This window comes from Pectinophora gossypiella, chromosome 14 (genome assembly GCF_024362695.1).
Source record: "Pectinophora gossypiella chromosome 14, ilPecGoss1.1, whole genome shotgun sequence".
In the NCBI taxonomy this organism is placed as follows: Eukaryota; Metazoa; Arthropoda; class Insecta; order Lepidoptera; family Gelechiidae; genus Pectinophora; species Pectinophora gossypiella.
In genome coordinates this window covers 11,092,313-11,113,425 of record NC_065417.1, presented here as the reverse complement: position 1 = coordinate 11,113,425, position 21,113 = coordinate 11,092,313, and the positions used below count along the sequence as shown (strand labels likewise).

The window sequence follows — 21,113 nt, the reverse complement described above, 5'->3', positions numbered from 1 at the left end:
TGTATTTTTGAAAGTTTTTAACTACAGTCTTTGTAGATAACTTAAAAGCAGTAACGAGGATCATCACGCACGACTTGTAAACTACTTCAACATACCATCTACGCTGTAAGTGCTGTAACGCCTTTAGTAGTCTTCACTTGTAAACAGATCTAACTCTTCGTTGAGCAATGGGATACTAGAGAGTACTTAGTAGTAAAATGTCTTCAGCAACTTCTAATAATTCACGCTCTGGGCGATTTATACCATGATATTAATTGAACCTGTTAATTGAAGCGTTCGTGTGGAAAAAGTTGTAAATTCTAATTTAGAACAGTATTGAACAAGCTGGGCGTTGCGCCATGCCATGGCAAGCGTTCGTGCGTTCACAGGCATTCATTCCCCGATATTAATGCACAGATTACGCTATGGACTGGAGGAAATAGGTCACCATAACGCGGGGTTGCACAAGATAACCCCTTTTATGCTGCCATAAATTTCCTACTAAAAATGTTATGCTTTACGTCGCATCGTAAGTACATAGACAAAATATTGTCGATGATAAATTTTATATGCCAATCCATACTCTGATTACATTTGAAAGTAATTCTACTCATTAAAAGGCAGCGTTTGTTATCATGAATTCTGCAAGACCCAAGGAATGACCCAATGACCGGTGGAAAACTCATATCCCGTAATTTAGATTTTTTGACAAACTTGAACAAAACATGAACCGTACTAACGGTCTTATGTGAATTTTAGGCAAATTGCAAATTAAAGCGGGGGTCGCTCGCTGATTCACTGCATTTTAATTAAAACCGGAATCTTGATACCGTTCGAATGCTTTAGCTCTCATGTAGATGTAACCAAATGCGTCCAGTTCCGCGAATGCAGCATTAAATCTGATGCTTGCATCGCAAGTATCAGACCGCGCAACTATTGTTAACAGATCTTTCCTCGTAATCCATGTTTTTTGCAATTGTCTTATTTCTTGGAGGCCTACTTTCATTGGTGCGGTCTGTGCACTAAAACCTTCCATAATCAATGCAAATTGTATATCTTTCGTCACGCTGTTCATACTCGCCTGGTTATATTTGACATATAGTTTGTGGTTACACGCGACTGCCTAAATCCCGCTTGACTAAGCATTTTTAATTTGGCTAACGTTGTAAAGCAGGATATTTGCCGTGGATATGCAGGTAAAAATGTACAGGCAATATTCTTTCTTGGCCTAGATTTGCCGGTTCGTCGGCCGATTTCATGTCTGGCTTATGTTGGGAACGCCGCGAGCATTTCACAGGTGAATTTCGCTTAGTTGTCGTTTCCGAGGCGGGAACGGATATATTTTTAGAAGGATCCGATATTATTGCTGGAGCCGTGCATCTTAGTCGCTGTGGCAATAATTTTATGGCTCAATAAACCGGCTTTCTTTACTCTAGGCGAGCCGGAGTAGTGTCATTGACCTCTATATCTATATTGACATTTTGACTAGTTTCGTGACTTCTGTTTATTTTTTTACAGCAGAAAAGCTTGATTGCTGTGTAAATAAACCGTTTTGATAGAGCGTTCCGCGATGGGGTATTCCATTATGTAAGGGTAACATACAAGGGTATATGTAGGACTATAATTGAAGTAATTCAATAAGGGTTTTCGTCCAGGCGAACCCCTCAGCAATGCGGGGAAGGTCAAAACAGTGGCGCCTGTGGAGGCGCCGGGGTGTCGGCTAAGCCTAGGAATGTTCGTCTTACATCATAGATATAAGACATACTTTATGTCACAGCAAACGAGATACAAGGTTCTTTATAATACAGTACTTATTCAAGACATTGTAGACATCTTTGTGTTTTGATTTAATGGAACAAAAGTATTTGAGAAAGATTATTTGATTGGTGAAAAAATAAAGTTAGTTTACTGGGAATTGAGATAGGTATAATGTTGGACCATGATTGTCCTCTATATTTATTGCTCATTTTTTTATGAACAGATATGACCTCATCATCATCATCATCAGCCCATTAACGTCCCCACTGCTGGGGCACGGGCCTTCCCTATGGATGGATAGGGAGATGGGGCCTTAAACCATCACGCCGGCCCAATGCGGATTGATGGTTATTAACGACTGCTAATGCCGCCGGGACTAACGGCTTAACGTGCCTTCCGAAGCCCGGAGGAGGAGCTCGAGATGAAAACTTTTTTTTTGTGGTCACCCATCCTATGACCGGCCTTTGCGAAAGTTGCTTAACTTCAACAATCGCAGACCGAGCGCGTTTACCATTGCGCCACCGGGCTCCTCGACCCGAGATATGAACTACTTATGTATTAATTAATGATTTATAATATTTTCAAGCAATTACAGTATGTAAGTATTTATAGTTCAAGGATTTTAAACATTAAATCCTATTAACAAATAGCACTCATCCATGCTTAGGGAAACTCACAATTTCCCATTGTTTAACTATTGTGTCTAGAAATTTCGGCTGCTAGATAGACTAAAAAGTCGCATCTACACATGCAAGCAAGATGTTAAACTTGAAACTTTGTATAAAAATTCAAGTAGGTACTTAGGTATTACGTATATATAAGGTATTACAATGAAAACCACATACATAAACTTTTCTCTAAATACAACACTAAAGACAACTACATTTAAGTTATAATTAATTTACACAAGTCAACTAACAGCACTTGGTATTGTACTCCAGACCGATTTCTCAATAGTCAAATAGAGTCCATAAAGTCTCCCCTGGCATAATGCATATACCTATTAATTTAAATTTGGAAGGCCAAATTTGAATTTTATACAACATTTTCCTATTCCACAGACAAAACTTCTCTAGGTAGTTGGTCCAGGCCGGCCGGTCCATTTACTTCAGTAAGTAGGTAGGCTATGAATCATGCCAGGGGCGATTCAAAAGTAGCCCTAACACCAGGGTTGATGAGGTTGGTCATTGACTTTAAAACCCACATGAGAGAAGAATATTGTAACAATAAGTTGATACCTATTTCCCGTCGAAGTAGGCAGAGACCATGGCATTCTACTACCTATCTACTTTACCTATTATACCTACTTAAATTATTATTAAGTGATTAGGTAGCTAAGTATGACTTCTCAGGCTTTTCAAGTAGGTAGGTACCTACTTACCTCTATTTTGGACTATACCGCATTTTATATTATTGTTATAGATTGCAGAGACACACATTCAAATTCATGCCCAAGATCCTCATCAGGGTAGAGATCATCCCAATGTTATTACTGGCATTTAGTACTTATCAAAAAAATATAAATATTGAGATTCAATCCACATCATCAAAATATGTATACCAGCCTTTCATACAGTCATGCAAGATATTATATTTAGTACATTAATTACCATCTAGGAAAAATTATCACAACTAAGATAGGTAGGTACCTACCCAGACCCACAAATATTGTTTTTTTAGTTAATTTTGAAAATGCAAGTAGGTACCTAGGTATAGATAAAGATAATAAATTAAATAGATAGGTTTTCAGTAAAACAATAAATTAAATTGATTAAAATTACTCACAATCTACAGAGTGAACACCGCCCGGCCGGCCGGTCTTCAATCACAAAACCTTTTGTGGCACTGTACACCTAATTACAATAATTAATTATCGCAATAGTAATTGATTGTCTCAGAACTAATTCAAAACAAAACACAAATCACCAGCCCGTTACTTTTTATTTTATAAATAAAAGCAAGCAAAACAAGTACGTAGGCATACAACATTAAAGTACAACATTTATGTTATGGGCGCCACCTGCCTGTCAAACCGTTATGATTACATACCATACCAAAGACCTTGTATAGAATAGACGGATAATATTTTAGAGTGACGATCAAACTATCACAGCTCTCTTTCTTCCCTATGGCAACAATCTCTGTGGAAAAAAGAAACAAACATAGACAAACACCGCTGTCTAGAACGTCAGTGTTTACCGTTTTGAGATGTTGTGGTAGTCAGCTGGATACCAAACCTGCCGTTAGTTTTTTGGTGTTTTGGGACATTATTTTAACTTTTTATATAAACAATCTGTGAAATAGTTATTCATTATGAACCATGGCTTGCGTAGCTATTGGTTGTGAGAGTAGAATGGGTGTTATAATGGAGAACGATCAAACAATGTCTCACCATGGGTAAGTTATCGACCACATAATACATGTTTGTGTGCAAGAAATACATTACCTGGTCTGGTTTTTGTAAAGTTTATTGAGCCCTAAACACGATGCAGACGCATATTTTCAGCAAAGCCGTCACATTTGTACAAATAATTGATTTCACATTTTACGTTAATCAGCTTTGACAGATCATGTACCCAAAGTATTATAAGAAGTGTTGTCCTTTGATATCGATAACATAATATTATGTTTGAATGTAACATCTACATGTTGCGTTATTCTATTCACGTTTAATTTATTTTTCGACCTGTTTCCGATTTGGATGAAGATTACATAAAGATATTGTATTTTCCAGATTTCCTAAATATCCTAATTTACGAAACAAGAAATTAAGAAACAATTAGATTCAGACCATGAAACGAGATAATTCTCTCTTCTGAAGGACGCCTTCTCCTTATTTAAGCCTGTGCTAATTACATTTCGATGTATCTTGCTTTCTATCGAGCAGGATACCAAACAAAAATATTACATAGAGATGCAGTACCAACAATATTCACTCACATATCTCACATAAGGTGAGTTTAAGTTTAGTTATAAGTTTATAGATAAATTTGCAGCTATTTCGTTTTTGTATTCTACATTAGCATGGAAAAAATATTTCAATACAATACAAATATTCTCTATTGCACAAAATAATTAGTATGATTAACTATTTTGGTTATTCCTTCTATAAATAATTAGTATGAATAACTATTTTTGTAATTACCTGTGATTATTCCTTCTATGTGCAATGTGTAAACATGCAATGCTTGTGTATTTGTGTGCTCCACGTTAATATGTGCCATTCTTGCAGGTAAAGTTATAACGACCAGAGCCGACACTATACACTTCTAAAGAAAGTGAACAAGAGGAAATATTTTTTTTTATCACCAAAAGTCGGAATTGTTCAGTGCTTCGTAGTCATTGTATTCTAACTATATTGAATAAAAATCTTATAAAGAAGTATTTGCTTTTATTCTTTAATCGCATTGAGATAATCCCCGAAATATACTAGAAGGTCGTCTACTTCTTGTATCGAGAGCCGATTCGATTTCCGGTCAAGTCAATGAAAAACGTGTATTTAATTTTTATAAAAGGGTAGGTATGTGATTTATAGCAACCAAAGGGTGGCCGCAATGTCGTATTAGTTTGTCCATGATAATTACGTTGAATAAGTGGTTCTGAATCTGTCACCGCAACGTACGGTTCTTCTTAGGTATCTTTCTATCAGGGTACAAATAGGTATCGTTTTAACTAATTTACTTGTGGTTCTACCCACCCAGGTATGGATACTAGGTCGTTATTTCTGTATTTAATTAATCATTCAATTTGTAATGTATATTTTTTTAGATCTTGGACTAACATGAAATATTTAGCCAATAATAATGTCGATAAAGACATGGAACGGCACTAGTGGTTCTGATACAAAAACATATACTATAGGTACGTTTCTATAACAAACCCGCTACACGAGTACAAAAAACGTTACGACGATAGTATATTTATCTCTTTTTAACTTATGACGGCTCACATGAGTGCGAAAGACAAAACCTATGTTTTTCTTTCGTCTTAAATATGCTCCGTCTATTCTATACAAGGTCTTTGATACCATACGTTCTCTGAATTTGAAAAGAATAAAATTTAATAATTTATAGAAAAAATATGCAGAAACAAAATAATTAAAGGGAAATGTGAATATAGATCAATTTTTGTAATTATTTTTTTGCCGTAAAAGTCCGAAACGTTTATAAACTTTTGAACGAAAGTTAGATGATACCAGTATTTTACTAAAAATGGTAAGATAGTAATTATTGTTAATTAAAAAAAATGCATTGTTCGATTTGGTTTTGCACACAACTTATTACATTTAGCTTGAAAAAAAAATGTCAGTAAAACTTTATTCTAGCAGGAGAATGAGACATTATACTACCCGTAAACGGGAGGCAAAAGTATACAACAATCGTTTACCACCCACCTTTTTTACATTTTGGGTGTCAGAACCTGAAAAAGAAAAAAAATATTTTCCTTTCGTCGGTTCATTAAGGTCCATTTTCTCGAGAACGCGTGAAGGTATCAATTTGAAATTTCTTGTCGTATTAGGTACCATTTGGGAAAAAATACGATTTTCGTGTAAGTATATAAAATAAACTCAAACTACACCTTGGTTGGTAATCGGTCATTTTCTTACTCGACGGATTATCCTGACTATCCTGTAGTGAACATGGTGAACTAGTGAAATAATATATATTTGGTATAATTTACAATACATGTACTGGTAACACAAGTTTCGGCGCCATTTTTCTCTTTATTGACATTTGTGTCAAAAACATACGGCGTTTCTGGCGCTTATTTTTGCTTTCATTCTTAGAAAAGTAGCCTTTCTCCAAGAAAGTAGCTTTATTTTTTAATTCCATTAAAATAACTATTATGCAAGTCTATACAATTTAGTAATGGAAGAAGAAAGTAAGTGAAAATTATTTTATTTAAACATCGAAACTACATTGTTGTCGTTCAGTGTTCGTAAGTTGTTGACATCAACTTATTTCAGAACTCCTGAGAAGGAAGAAAAAAGCTCTAAATGGTAGCAACAGGAGGGCTTTTGCAGAGGCATGTAATGATTTGGCGACGTTTTATTACAAACAGAATAGATATAGTGATGCTCTTGACGAATATAAGGCGGAAGCGTCGATATGTAAAGACTTGGGACTCCGCATGGAGTGGGGCACTTGCAACAGGATGATCGGGGAAATGTACATGTTGATGGCGGAGTTTGATAAAGCTTTGAAGTATGAAGAACGACATTTAGGTGAGTTGTAATACCTACATAACCTAATGAAACATCACTATTTGTTTTCAAACTCGAAGCACCTCCATGAAATATAAAAAATATATAAATACATAGTAACTCTAACCAATGTACTGTTTATTAAAGTTTTTCAATTCAAAGTTATTTTTAGTACTTATGTAAGTGCATTTGAGTATTATAGTTAGGGTGTATTATATATATACACCTCTGCCGAACCTTTCGCGGATTCAAGCGTGACGCTATTAAGTAATTTTTAATGTCCATCCTCTTAGAATTGCGCTCAGTTTACCTTGTATTCAATTCACAGCTGTGGCAAAGGAGTTGAAGAATCTAGTTGAAGAACAGAGAGCTATGGCAACTCTTGGACGGATATACTTACTACAGGGACAAAGCTCCACCAATGAGGATGAAGCCAGTACCTCATTGAAAGCTGCAGAGAAAGCCTTCATGAAGAGTCTTGTATTGTGTGAGAGGTAATGGGGATATACCTATTATGAATTATAGATACACTTCTGTCATCTATAGGTAATAGGGTTAACAACTGCAAAATATAGTTAAAATTTTCCTAACATCTATGGTAGCTTGTCAATTGGCATTTATTTACTTATAAGTTTTATTACAAGGTACATATAAGCTCCTCCAATAAAAAAAAACTTAATTTTATAATTTTATTTCAGAAAAATTTAATTTAATACGTGCATAGTCCAAAATTAATATTAATATAAAATATAGATTTTCATCTCGATAGGGTTAACAACTTGCAGCCACTAAGAAGTACAATTTTAGTCGGTTGCCTTCTTACACATATTTTTGATAGTCCAAGGTTGAATAAATAAACTATAATATAAGCGTTCAAGGAGGCTTTTTTAATTACATGTTATTCTATACTGTATCCTAATTATTAGAGATAGCCCTCAATTAGTTATTGCTATTTACGGCAAATAATAAGTCAGGCCAAAAAAACTTACTGTTACAGTCTAAATGGAAAAATAAACAAACATGAGCTGATGGACATGAGAGCCCGGTTACTCCTAAACATTGGTGTAGTTCAAGAACACCTTGGTTTTTTCGACAAAGCACTGGATTGTATAAACAAGGCTATAACCATCTGCTCCCATCAAGATTTGTTTGATGTTCTGCATAATTGTTACACCACTGCAGCTTTGCTTCATGCTAATAAGAAAAAAGATTTTGCTAAGGCATTGAGCTGTTTGAACAAAGCTTTGGAAGTAGCCAGTAGGCTTGAAGATAAGGTAAGACTATAGATATTAATTAGTCTATGTAAGGCTTGAGATCAAAATTTCTTGTTTGTGATTAGTGTGGTAAATAATGATTAACTGATTGTTATAAAATCATCTTTCGTAAGTAGTACTACCTACCTAAGGTTAAATTAGGTATTGTTATTGGCAGCCCTCAGACGTCACACAAATAGTTCCACATGTTGATAATGTCAATGTGTAGTGTCTGAGTAAAATGAGGTCCTTTGTATGAAGTGTCAATGAGTGTCCTAGAAGGACGTTCATTGACCAAATTGGAAATGTCCTTAGAAAAGGTTCAGTACAATCTACTCTGAACCGGCGTGCATGTATGAAACGATTGATGAATGTTGAGGAAGCAAGAGAAGAGTGTCAGGATCGAAGCAAATGAACAAAAGAGACAGAATACAAAAAAATATATATATAAAAAAGGAATGGTAATATATAGAAGACAATAGACTATTTATAATCTTAAATTATTGCTGTATTTCAGGTGTTGAAAATGTGTGAGACCTTATCATCAAAGGCAGACATTTTGTGTAAAATGTCAGACTATCAGAGTGCTAAACAAGTATTACTAAAAGCTTGGAAAATGAAGACCCCTGATGAAGATGAGAGAGAAAATATTGAGTCCAATCTTAAAGTTGGTAAGTCTCTTTTTGTGCTATATTTTATCTGCCAAATCAAATACACAACGTAATATAGTTGTCATAGTTGGTTCGACCATTATAGACGGCGATACTGCTCAGCACCTACCATGTTGGCCTAACAGAAAGTTTGGTGAGCCGTGGGTACTTAGTGCAGCTTGCGATGGTTGTACCTCTGACTACCCCAGTCAAATGACATACTTTTTTACGAAATGTCAAAACTAAAAATTTTCTATGGAGTTTGTACGGATATACTGTCCTGTGACATCATCAATAAAAGCGGTCAAACGTCGTTCTCATTGTTACTTAATTCATAAATAAAATTAGAAAATAAGTCGAAAGGTAAAATGAGATTGATTTTTAATCTTCTTAGGGTGGCTTGCGTAAGGGTCTTTAAACATGTTTAGTGGGCCACTGTTTAAAGACCCTTACGCAAGCCACCCTTAGACTGGCTTCTATTTCTAGATTAGCATTTTATAATTAATATTTAATCAAATACCCAGTTGGGATATATTCGTGAGCTAATGTTATGTGTTAGTCCTATAACATCAAAACTACAAAGATCTAAAATCAATATCTGGTTTACAATAAAAAATAATATATAACTATATTAAAGAAAGAGGAAGGAGACCCAGCAGTGGAATCATAAAGGCTAAGTTACATTAAACTATACCTATAAAACTATATTCTTCTTCTGTTTTGTTAAGATATAGATTAAATAACATACTGCTATCTTTTGGACGTCATGGTATGTTCACATAGTAAAAAAATCAAATCACAAAAAACAATTCTTATATTACTTGAAAATTTTAGTCTTCTCTCTTGTGTGTTGTGAGGTCAATAACCGACCTCATCAAGACTGGAGAGGAACTAAAACATAATGATTAAAACTTAATCATTATGTTTTGTATTAATGTATTAAATTAACCTTTTGAAACCATGGAAGTGGTGGTGGTGGGTAATAGTTTTTTTTGTAAGTGGAATTCCGTGTCTCTGCCTACCTCAAAGGGAAATAGGCGTGATCTTATGTATGTATTTTTTGACAGAACGACTAGTTCAGTACAATTAGCAATTATATTTCAATAAAGACAATGTTTTACAATAGCTTCAATGCACGGTATGAATTAGATCTATCAAAGTACGGAAGCCAATGTTTGACATTCATTTGAGTGAGGTAACGTCGTCGTGATAACGCGGATCGATCCTTTTTTATCTCACATTTTGTATGAAACCATGGAAAGACCTGGTGGTAGATCTGTTGTATAAAACAAAACCTTTCAAAACAGTTGCAGCAATGTGCTACACAGAAGACCTACTCATTTCAACCAACCCCACTGACCATACTACCTTCAAGAAACTCTATGAGAAACTTGGAGACGGTGCTTGTCATCTGAAGAACTACGCTGGAGCCGTGGAGTATTATTTGAAGATGTTGGACCATGCTGAGTTAGCTGGCGACTGTGGGAAGACGCTTATACCTATCTATGTTAGGTAAGAGTTTATATGTTGTTATTCTAAGAACCCAAATTTAACTTACCTATTGTATATAATATATTTTTGTCCTTATTGCAGCTTATATCAAACCTATAAGGACATGGGTTGCTACAATGAAGCTCTTCAGTATTATGAAAAGGAATATGAACTGATAAAGGATGTACCTAAAGAGGCTTTCACTACACTGTACAATATCGCCGAAGCACTATTCTTAGCTAAGAAACCATATCACCAAGTCGAAAAAGCTTGCCTTGACGCTAGGAAAGCTGTGAGTTAACAAATATCTAATCTTTTATTGAGCTGAATACTGAAATATCTGGGTCCCCAAAGGCCCGGACGTTACATCGCCCCTAAAGAATCTCAAATTAAATAGATATAAGTATTCTACTTTCTGAATACTTTACTACTTACCATTTCAAGCCAAATCAAACTTTTAGATCCACCACAGTAATTTACCAAATCGATTTGTCGCTTTGCAGGCCCAAGATTGGGACAAAAAGAAATACGAAATTCGTGTTCTGAAAACCTTGTTAAAGTATCAAGAAGACTATTTTGAGACTGACAAAATTGAGGAGACGAAATCAGAACTGAGAGTGTTAGGCTATGACGATTTTGATAATTTAGATAATTCAGAGGATGAACAGAGCTCTACTGGTGGGGACGAAGATACGACGCACATTGGTGACGATATATGTCTAGATGATCTTACAGGTACGTCATATGTAGATTTTACCTACTAAAACAATATTCAGGATCATTAGAGTTGTGTATAATCTGGCCATACTGCATCGCACTTTCCTATTCTACTATCTTTGTCTGTCACTCAGAACCGCCATTCGATATTCGATAATGCGGTAGAATCATATAATTTAAGCTTTAGGACGTACTATCGTACGGCTGAGGAGAAGAAGCAGTGCCAATAACCAGAAAATAATATCGTTCTCTTTTTAAAGCAGCATTATGAAATTATTAATTTCTATTGTTTATTAAGTACTTAAATATTTTTAGACCTCTCTGACACAAATGAAGAGGAAGTGACGGAAACGAAACGCGAGACCCGAAAGAGAGGGAAAGGTTTTGCCATCAAGAAGAATATGAAGGGAGAAACACAGTTGCATGTGGTAAGTTTTATCTATAGAGTTTTGTGGCGTGCCGCAAGGTGGCGTTTTGGGTCCGTTATAATTCCTTTTCTACATTAACGATTTGCAATTCAAACTTATTTTACTAAAATAAAATTGTATTTTATTCTCAGAAAATACTCACAATATGGTATTTTATTTAAAGTGTTAATAATGATCTCACTGTAAATGTACGATTCATATTTTTCAGGCATGCATATCAGGCAACAAATTGCTAGTAGAAAGGTTGATAGCTAAGGGGCACCCAGTTAATATACGAGACAACGCGGGCTGGCTACCTTTACACGAAGCATGTATCCACGGACATGTAGAGGTAGCTAATATATTGATCAATAACGGTGCTAACGTTAACGATAGAGGCGGCGTCAATTGTGATGGTGAGTTGAGTACTAAGAATTTTGTTGAAACACTATACTGCCACTCAAACTATGTTTTATTTTGTAGACTTTGGCATTCGTCCATTTTCACTTTAGCAAGTGTGAATTTTTATTACATACCATATAGATGGCCATTCCCTTTCGGGTAGGCACATAAGACGGAATTCAATTTACTACGATCCTACTCTAAATTGACAAACACGCATGAAGATTTTGATGAGAGTGAAAGTCGTGTGTTAGGATCGTAGTAAATGGAATTCCGTCTTATGTGCCTACAATAATATATTGTGTTTATATAAACATGTATAAAACTTATTAAAAGTAAAATTTCAAACCTAATTTACAGGAATAACACCTCTATACGATGCGGCAAGCAATGGCCACTTAGAAGTAGTCCAACTGTTATTAGAAAAAGGCGCAATACCGTCTCTAAAAACTGACTATGGCGAAACACCCTTACAAGTTCTACAAAAATGGCGAACTGGTACCATACTTACTAAAGATGAGGAAGTGTTGTATAAAAATATTTGTAACAAAATAAATGGTTACGTTGACAAGAACAATATGGATACTTTAAATAGGTCCAAATCAAAAACTCCCGTTAAGCCTATAAAAGATGTAACACCACCTAGTACGTCAAAAATGAAGAGTAAGATCGAAGACTTAATATCTCCAGCGAAAAGACGGAATATTATTGACGATGACAGTGATGATGACTTAGACTTGTCACAAAATGTAAGAAATCAAGTTGCATTTCCTTCAGACGACTCGAACTCTTCTGACGATGGTTCTAGAACAAAGAAAGATAAGAGTTCAGGTGTTAAGGCTTATAGAGAAGCGATATCAGCACTTAGAAACAGAAATATAATTGACTCGCCAGACGAAGGTGTAAGGAAATCTAAACCGAAACCGGCTTTATTAACTGCCGATGAAATTGAAGATGATTGGCTTGATGATGATTTAGGAATTAATAAGCAGAATAAAAAACGGAAACTCAGTGACCCATTAACTACTGTAGCCAAAAAACCGTCATACGAGAATATCAAGGAGAAAATTGACAATATTAATAAACTAACTGAACCGCTTTTGGAAAGTAACAGATCTAACATAAATACGAAGAAGTCACGAATCAGCGACATTGTAGATGTAAGCGATAACAGTTCAGACAGTGATCAGTTTCAGAGGAACGAAAATATGTGTCCTAAAGTTTCTCCTTCAGACTCTATGAGGAATATAACAAGGGAACTTAACAATACTCTATCTAGAGATAGTAGAGAAAATATGAGAAGGCGATGGAAAACGCAGTCAACATTATTGAAAGCTGGATTTCAAAGGAAAAAGGACGATGTCGACCAATCGAGTAACAGTAGTAGTGACAATGAGTTTGCAACGCGGAAACAAAAACAAACATCTACTGGATCGTTTTCAAGGAAATCTTCCGGTGAAAACTTTTTCAACTCCAATGACGGCTTTAACGTGGTACAAAGTATAAACCCTGTTATAATGCCAGCAATGAATGTGATACAGCCTATTAATATTGTTCAACCGTCGAAGAGTGGAAGGCCAATGCAGACGCAGATTGTACAACCGGCAGCTGTGAAGGTCCAAGTAGAAGACAAAGTGTTGCTTATCTCGCTAAAGTTAGACACGATAAACAAATTGACAATCAGTTGGCTGGTTGACGAGGTGAAATCGAGATATTACAAGTAAGTAGAAATCAACCTTTATTTTGTCGTACATTTTCAAAGGCTAAATTAAATAAAATTATATTATTCATTTCAAATTACAAACATTCGAGAAGATTTTCATATCCTGATGCTTGCAACAATGCCGTATTAGTATTTGAGCTTTATTTCATTCCATGTATACTATTCCGACATGCTACGTCAAAAGTTTGACGCAGGGTACGATACTTGGTCCTTTTTGTAAAATAGTACTTACATCAACTTTTCACAAACATCTAACAGTAAGTTACAATCTTTACATAAAAACAATCAAAAATTATTTCAGATTGACAGGCGTGCGTCCAGTATTCAGTCTAATGACGTCAGATGGTGCAATACTTTCGGAAGATGACCCATTGAGCTTAGTCCTGTCTTCCCCGGAACTGAAAACTTGCATCACCAACTGGAAAGCATCCCCCGCCGATGAGCGGTATCTAGAATGCTGCGAGGCTTTGGGAATTGGTGAGTTATACGTACATAAGATCACGCCTATTTCCCATTGAGGTAGGGCATTGAGGCACTTTTAAAAATTGATTTATTTTCCCAATACATACATAAATTCAAATCCGTAATTCCTATACTTGAACCTTATGGTACTGACAATGTATTAGCTTATCGCCCTTAATAATTGACCATGATGTTAAAAAGGATACATTCCTTGAAAAAGTGACAAGGTGAACATGTTCTAGGTTTTTTATTAGCTCCTGAAGTTAACCAATTAAAACAGTCGAAATAAACCCTGGACACTTTTCAACACTTGTTTTCTATTTACCAACGAATATTTACATGTTTCAAAACTTAGATAATTTATTTAACTTTTCAGCGTGTTCAGAAGAAATACAGCAAGCAATAGGCAGAAGTCACACGACACATCGCCTCGCTCTCGGCTCAAAAACTTTAGCACCTTCCCAAATCCGGCCTCTGTTCAGAGCTTTAAACCACCAAACACACATCACTGCCATCATGATATCAGACAACAATATAAGAGACGACGGAGTCAAATATCTCACCGAATGTCTATGTACAATGAGACATATAACCCATTTAGATGTAAGCATGAACAACATAACAGCTGAAGGAACGAAAATCGTATTAAATATGATAGAAAAATCCACCAGACCAGTATTACAAACATTAGAAGAATTAGACCTAAGTGGCAACCCTATATCAGATGATGGATTTAAAAATATAGAAAAACTATGCCAACATGTGAAATTAAAAGTGCTAAAAATGAATTATTGCAACATAACAGAGAATGCTATAAATGAAAGCAATGAAAATATGAATTTTGAAAGCTTGGAAACTATCGATATGAGCAACAATAGTGTAAAAATGCCATTTGTAGGTTGTTTAATGAGATCACTGAATCCGAATTTATTGACAGATTTAGAATTGGATAATGTAGGTGTGGAGGGGAATGTGGTTGGGTGTATAGCGTCATTCATGGATTCAGCGAAGGAATTAAAGATTAGGAGGTTTGGTTTGTCTAATTGTAAGCTGGTGGATGGACAATTCATGAGATTGTACAGGTTAGTACTCGAACTATATCGAACTTTCTCCCATTTGTAACCAACGGTGATTGCAAGAGACCGAAATATACTAGCGGAAATTTAAAGAATCAAATCTAATCCCGCTTGCTTTATTTTTGCATAATAACTCTCGCTTGCATCCCTGTAAGAGTTGGCACAACCACAAATCAACAAAAGACACCCTGCCTCTTTTTGATATCTGTCTATTTTTTGTCTTTCAGATGCTTTGGACGCGCTAAACATTTGCAAACAATGACACTGAAAAACAATCTTCTAACTTTCATCACATTGAAGAAACTCTTACAACGACAACCACCTGTACCTCAAATCAACTTAGAAGGCTGTCAAGACATCTTTAAGTACTCCCCGGACTCGGATTTCCAAGTGTGGTTGCCAGCTATTGACTTTGGAAGGTGTATTCCTGAGATAAACATCACGCCAGTGTCGAAAACAGATGAGGAAAGAGATAGTTTCAAATCCTTCTCTAAGACATGGCTTAATTGCTTCAAAGGACGAGGCATTATTGAACATTGTGACGGAGGCGTTATTAAGTTTACTGCTAGGTGATATCATAACAGACAACAAACAACACGTATAACACGTAATATATTCACGTTTTACTCAATAGCATTTGATTTTTCAGTGTAATTTGACAGTAAATGAGGTTACAACTTAAAGTTAGGTCTGATTTTTGTGAAACTTGTTTGTATTTGGTGGAGGTGTTTTTACAGCTAACCACGCCCGTAGTGGAGCAGCGCGGTGGAGCATGATCCATACTCCCTTGTTGATAATGAAATTAATTATATTGATACTCGGCAACAACAGAAAAATCTACCGTAATTAAATTATTTTGTAAATAAACTCTCTAGATTTTAAGAGTGAATTTCTTATGAATCTTTGAATAAAATAATATTATAGATAAGATGATTTTTTTGAGTGTTATAAAATAAATAACTTTATAACATGTTTTCGTATTGTTATTGCTTTTATAAAATAAAATTGTACAGTTCTATTTTTTCTTATTTTCTCTCTTCGAAAGTAAAGTTTGTAAGTATACTTCATGTTTTCCATGCTCAAAGTTTTCCATATGGCAGTATAATATTTCCATTGCCAAGGTTTGTTCGTTTCATAATGTATTAAAAGCATTTGTAAATTATACGAGCCTTAAAAAATATTTCAATTATAAAAATCGAGGCGATATTCAGGTAATGTGACGAACCACGATAAAGTTTGAACCACTTAGTTCAAATATAGGTGATTAATTACTAAATGAAACGAACAGCCACCTACATAATCTGACAGTGACAGCATACATAACCTCAAAAACTCACGTCGTGCATCTTTTGCACGGTCGGTTTTGTTGTTTATAAATACAGAAAACAGTTTAATTTTAATTTAGTTCGTAAGTGAGAAAATAAACAATCTTCAAAAATGGCTGAACAAGTGAATCAACGTATAGAAGATATGATAAATGAGTTAGAGCAGATGCGAAGAACGAATTTGTATGATGAAGAAGAAATAAAGTAAGTTTTGAAATCGTTTGTAACAACGTGTTAATTATTACGTTACCGAAATTCACTATTTAAATTGCAGGCTAATAATAGTTAATTTTTTACTTTACTTTTCAGAGAAATATCCCGAAAACGCAAAGAATTCGAGTATAAAGTGCAGCGGAGAATCAAAGAGAAGGACGACTATGTACAGTACATTGCTTACGAGCTTGCCTTACTTGAAGACATCTCGCTCAGACGCAAGATGCACAAACTAGGAGAGAAGAAAAAAGATTTAGAGTATGCTATCGCTAAAAGATTGAACAAATTGTTCAAGCAATTCATTTACAGATATCAAAATGAAGTGGAGGTGTATTTTGAGTACATCAAGTTTTGCAGGAGTGTTGGGTTCGATTCTGCTGTCTCTGGCATCATTGGTCAGATGCTACAGGTAAGAATATTAATAAAATGTCTTTACTTTGATCAAAGATTATTTTGAAAGTAAAGATACTAAAAAATAAGGCACTTAACACCCTGTTACTTTCAGATTCATGGAGATAAGGCAAAAATGTGGCAGATGGCAGCCAAATGGGAGAGTAAGGAACAGAATAACCTGGAGAGTGCAAGGAGTTTTCTCCTCAAAGGTATCCACAGGCATCCTGAATCAGACATTCTTTACCTGGACCTGTTTGAAATTGAACTAATGCTGGCTTTCAAGACAAAGGATGAAGAAGAAAGGGTGAGTTGGCCCATAAACATTACCTTAGAGATCTCTCTTAGAGATAAGTCCACCCTTGTAAACGTCCATTTCTTGTTTGTGATGTAACTAGTTGTTAAGTGCAATAAAGTATATTATTATTTAGGTCTATTATTACCTATAAGTGAAAGCAATAATTATTATAGTCTTTTTACATTATTGCTGCCATTTGATACTAGAGACTAAATAATACTGACACCAGGGTTGAGGTTCATATCTCACAACCGATGCAATAGAAGAAGAAGAGACTACAGTACATGCCAAACACTAATTAAAAATATAGCCCCAAGAATTTATTATACTCTGTGTAGCACATCTTAAGCAATAGTTGTTAATTATTTCTACAATGGGTTAAATGTTCATAATTTCAATTATTTTCAGGCTAAGTTTTTGAAAAGAGCAGATGTCATATGGAAGAATGGAGCAGAGAATATCAATGATTTATCATTCCTCTTCAAATTGTGTGATATTACAATTAAATATGACGTTGAAGACAATACAAAGGAAGTCAAAGGGGAAATATGGGAAAAACGAAGTAATAAAGAGGTTTGGAGTTACATCGCTACCATGGAGTTGAGAGTGAGCTTTTATTATTTTTAGAATTAGGATATAGAAATAGATGTCTGTTGTATGAAGAAATAAATGTATTTGATGCCTAATTTAGCAGTAGCACTTTAGGCATCTGTCTGTGACTATTCTCACATGACAAAATAAAGTTGAAAGGAAAAAATAAAAGTACAAAAATAAACTTTCATTACAGTACACTATAGTGTGTAGGGTAGTGTGAATGTAGTACTACATACACAGTACTCAACTAATAGTGTACTATAGTCATAATTACTATAGTGAGTGACTTATTTTTTTTAATAAAGTAGATAATAAATGTTTTTTTTTTGTTTTTTGTTTCAGGGTTGCCACTGGGAACAGATAGAAGAATTTACAGATGATGAGAATAATTTCTCAAAGGAAGTAAACTACTATGTCGCTGTTTATGAAGAGGCTTTGCAACGGTTCCCAGAAAATAATTTATGCACTAAATATATTCATGGACTTCTCTCAGTCAGTGAATCAATTTGTACTGATGTCCAGAAATTGAGTGCGGTGAAACATGCATGGTTGAATGGGCATGAGAGCGGACTGCTCTCAGAAGACATGTTTGCATTTGGCTTTGAAATGTTGAAGTTGGAGAATGAAACATCCCAGGATGAGTTGATGGAGGTAATAAATATAATAATTCATCATATTTATTAATATTATGATCTGTTTATTGTCCTATAATAATGATGCTATTGATTCTATACATTGATTGAACTAGTTAGTAGAAAAATGATGTTTGTCTAATACTGATTAGTTCGGAATGTAGTTACTTATATCAAACTAATAAACTACTTATAAGGAAGTGAGACTTAATACTACTTTGATGGACAATTTTTTTCTCTTTATAAAGGTGCAATCAGTCCTTGCATCTTCAGCAGTTCTTTTCTACAGTATTAGATGTCGATTGAGGCTTCTCCTTCCATTGTTGGGCAACCTTTATTGTTACAGGTTATCCCATAATGTAGCTGTATAAGGCATCTCATATCCTGCGATTCGCTAAGACTCTGGGCATAGTGGTTTGGACAGTTTAAAGTAATAATATTTTTTTATAGATTCTAGACACGGCTTCTAAGTACAATCCAAAAGCCAGATACATTTGGGAAGAGAAGCTAAAGCTAAATAAATCCAATGAGAAGAAAGTCCTCACTGTACTACAAGACGCAAGCAAAGTATTGAAATCTGATGATACTTTGCACCTTTGGAATCTAGTACTTGATAACATTGATTCTAAAGATATGGTGAGTACTTACGACTACTTACTTCTCTGGAGTTTCAATATTTGTTAATAACAACATGAAATTTTGTTTTACTGTAAATTAGTACTTATCAAAGTTATTGAGCCATTGTGCTGATTTTCATGACTAAACATTTCTCTTATCTGTTTTAGTTGCAGAATTTCTACAAAAGATTCAAGAATTGTGAGAATTCTACTCTTTTGTCTATTAAACCAAAACTACTTGAGAAAATGTATGAGCATATAGGGTTAAAAGCAGCCAGGGAATTGTATGAAGAGTTGATCAGAACACCACCAACTCAGGTTGAGCTTCACAAAGTTATGATTGATATTGAAAAATCTCAAGAGAAGCCCAATGCAAAATGCATTAGGAAATGCTATGAGTGTTCCGTTCAATATCATGGGACGGATAATGTTGAAGTATGGGTGGATTACATGAAGTTTGAAACAGAAAATGGCAGCATTCAAGCTGTACCAGCTATATACAGAAGAGCCATTGCAACACTGAAGAGAGAATTAGTTGATGAGTTTATTAAAGTTCAGACTTTAGCCAAGTTGAAATAAATATGTAAATGTATATTAAGCAAATTAATAAACAAAATTAATTTAATTATTTTATTTAAATATTATAACCATATATTCAATCAACAATCTAGCAGAATGAATATCCACATGATACACCATTTATCCTAAATTATTTACACATTCTGTTGTACCTTACTTTTTTCTATTAAGAGGTTGAAATCTACTTTGGTGAGAGTGGAACAACACTTAGCAAATAAAGGCTAATAGATAAATGCAATAGTAATTTTGAACTTGTGCACCTACTGCATGGCTGCAATTGGTGCGATGTAGTACCTAAAGATTAGGGATGAGCCACGTTTGTGCTGCTTATTTCTTACGAGGTCTCTCCAGCAGCATTGCCATGACGGGTATTTAGGCATGTGCGGCGGGTTTCCTGCTTTCAGACTACATCCAGCCACAGCCATGCAAGTAGACACCACTACTAGCGGATAAGTAACAGTACTTGTTACGAATGTTAGCAATGGAACAGTGTAATATCTTAAATCCTTAGTTTTCACCAAATATTTGTTTACATAGTATGCCAGTACACCTGTGACAGCAACACAAGTTAAATCTCCCAACAATTTAGGGATTATACCGTTGAAAAAGCCGCGTATTCCGTCGTCTCTATATACAGACACTATTGCGCCTATCAATGAGGAGTATTCTTCTTCTTTTCCAATGAAAGATGCCATCATTCTAACTGACACAACATGGAATGGATATGATACGATAACGGCGGCAGTGTGCATGATCATATCTCGGCGCCCGAGCTTGATGTAGTCTTCCGCTTTCGGCTCTTCATCCGTGATGATGTTGGGGGGATCATTGATTTCTGGCAGGTCGATACCACACGCGTATATTACCTTCGATGTAAGTTGACTGGATGCAATTAACCCGAGCACTCTTGCTGAAAGGCCTCTGTAGCAACCCAAAAAGCCGTCTGTTTGCTTGATGTATTTGATGTATTGGAAAACGTTAGGTAATATCATGGCAGGGCGGCCGAAGAGAGTAGTGGACCGGCGCGGCGGAAGTGGCTCGTAACCAAGTTGGATGAGGACCTTCGCATATTCCATAGGATGACATATTGTCGTCACCAGTAATTGAGACGGCAAAGCAGCTATTTTTTCCTTTTCAATTTCGTCCATAATATATTTTGACAAGGTTACAAGAGCACTTCGGAAATCAAAATCAGGCATAAAGAACAGAGTGACTGTCACAGATAAATGTTGCCAGTCAAAGACTTGGAAACTTGGAAAACATAGACAAATATTTTTTAGTGGCATACATCCACTGTTCCGAATTTGTTTTAAAATAAGGCGGGTCATACATTAATGTAATTTA

The 21,113-nt window shown here is 35.2% G+C and overlaps 5 protein-coding genes across 5 annotated transcripts in view; 3 read left to right on the top strand and 2 right to left on the bottom strand.

Moving 5' to 3' along the window:
• The window catches only part of LOC126372755 (tyrosine-protein kinase Src64B), an 84,412-nt gene extending 80,680 nt beyond the window's left edge, over nucleotides 1–3,732 (bottom strand). The window contains exon 1 of the mRNA XM_050018630.1: nucleotides 3,523–3,732. The gene's annotated coding sequence lies outside the window, so the exon portion shown is untranslated. The remainder of the gene's footprint in view (nucleotides 1–3,522) is intronic.
• Nucleotides 1–21,113, top strand: part of LOC126372820 (brain protein I3-like) — a 503,203-nt gene that overhangs the window by 325,647 nt on the left and 156,443 nt on the right. The gene's annotated exons all lie outside the window — the stretch shown is intronic.
• LOC126372722 (tonsoku-like protein) lies at nucleotides 6,476–16,031 on the top strand. Its single transcript, XM_050018578.1, has 14 exons — nucleotides 6,476–6,618; nucleotides 6,704–6,961; nucleotides 7,269–7,434; nucleotides 7,938–8,214; nucleotides 8,711–8,864; nucleotides 10,151–10,355; nucleotides 10,437–10,626; nucleotides 10,838–11,069; nucleotides 11,367–11,479; nucleotides 11,688–11,874; nucleotides 12,221–13,580; nucleotides 13,885–14,060; nucleotides 14,422–15,127; nucleotides 15,349–16,031. Exons 1-14 carry the CDS (start codon nucleotides 6,606–6,608, stop codon nucleotides 15,692–15,694), a joined length of 4,383 nt encoding a protein of 1,460 aa, XP_049874535.1. The 5' UTR covers nucleotides 6,476–6,605; the 3' UTR covers nucleotides 15,695–16,031.
• Nucleotides 16,435–19,815, top strand: LOC126372750 (U3 small nucleolar RNA-associated protein 6 homolog). The gene is made up of 7 exons (XM_050018621.1): nucleotides 16,435–16,650; nucleotides 16,756–17,068; nucleotides 17,165–17,356; nucleotides 17,756–17,953; nucleotides 18,284–18,592; nucleotides 19,024–19,209; nucleotides 19,359–19,815. Exons 1-7 carry the CDS (start codon nucleotides 16,559–16,561, stop codon nucleotides 19,767–19,769), a joined length of 1,701 nt encoding a protein of 566 aa, XP_049874578.1. The 5' UTR covers nucleotides 16,435–16,558; the 3' UTR covers nucleotides 19,770–19,815.
• Nucleotides 19,807–20,993, bottom strand: LOC126372796 (mitochondrial carrier homolog 2-like). Its single transcript, XM_050018694.1, has one exon. It carries the CDS (start codon nucleotides 20,966–20,968, stop codon nucleotides 20,030–20,032), a length of 939 nt encoding a protein of 312 aa, XP_049874651.1. The 5' UTR covers nucleotides 20,969–20,993; the 3' UTR covers nucleotides 19,807–20,029.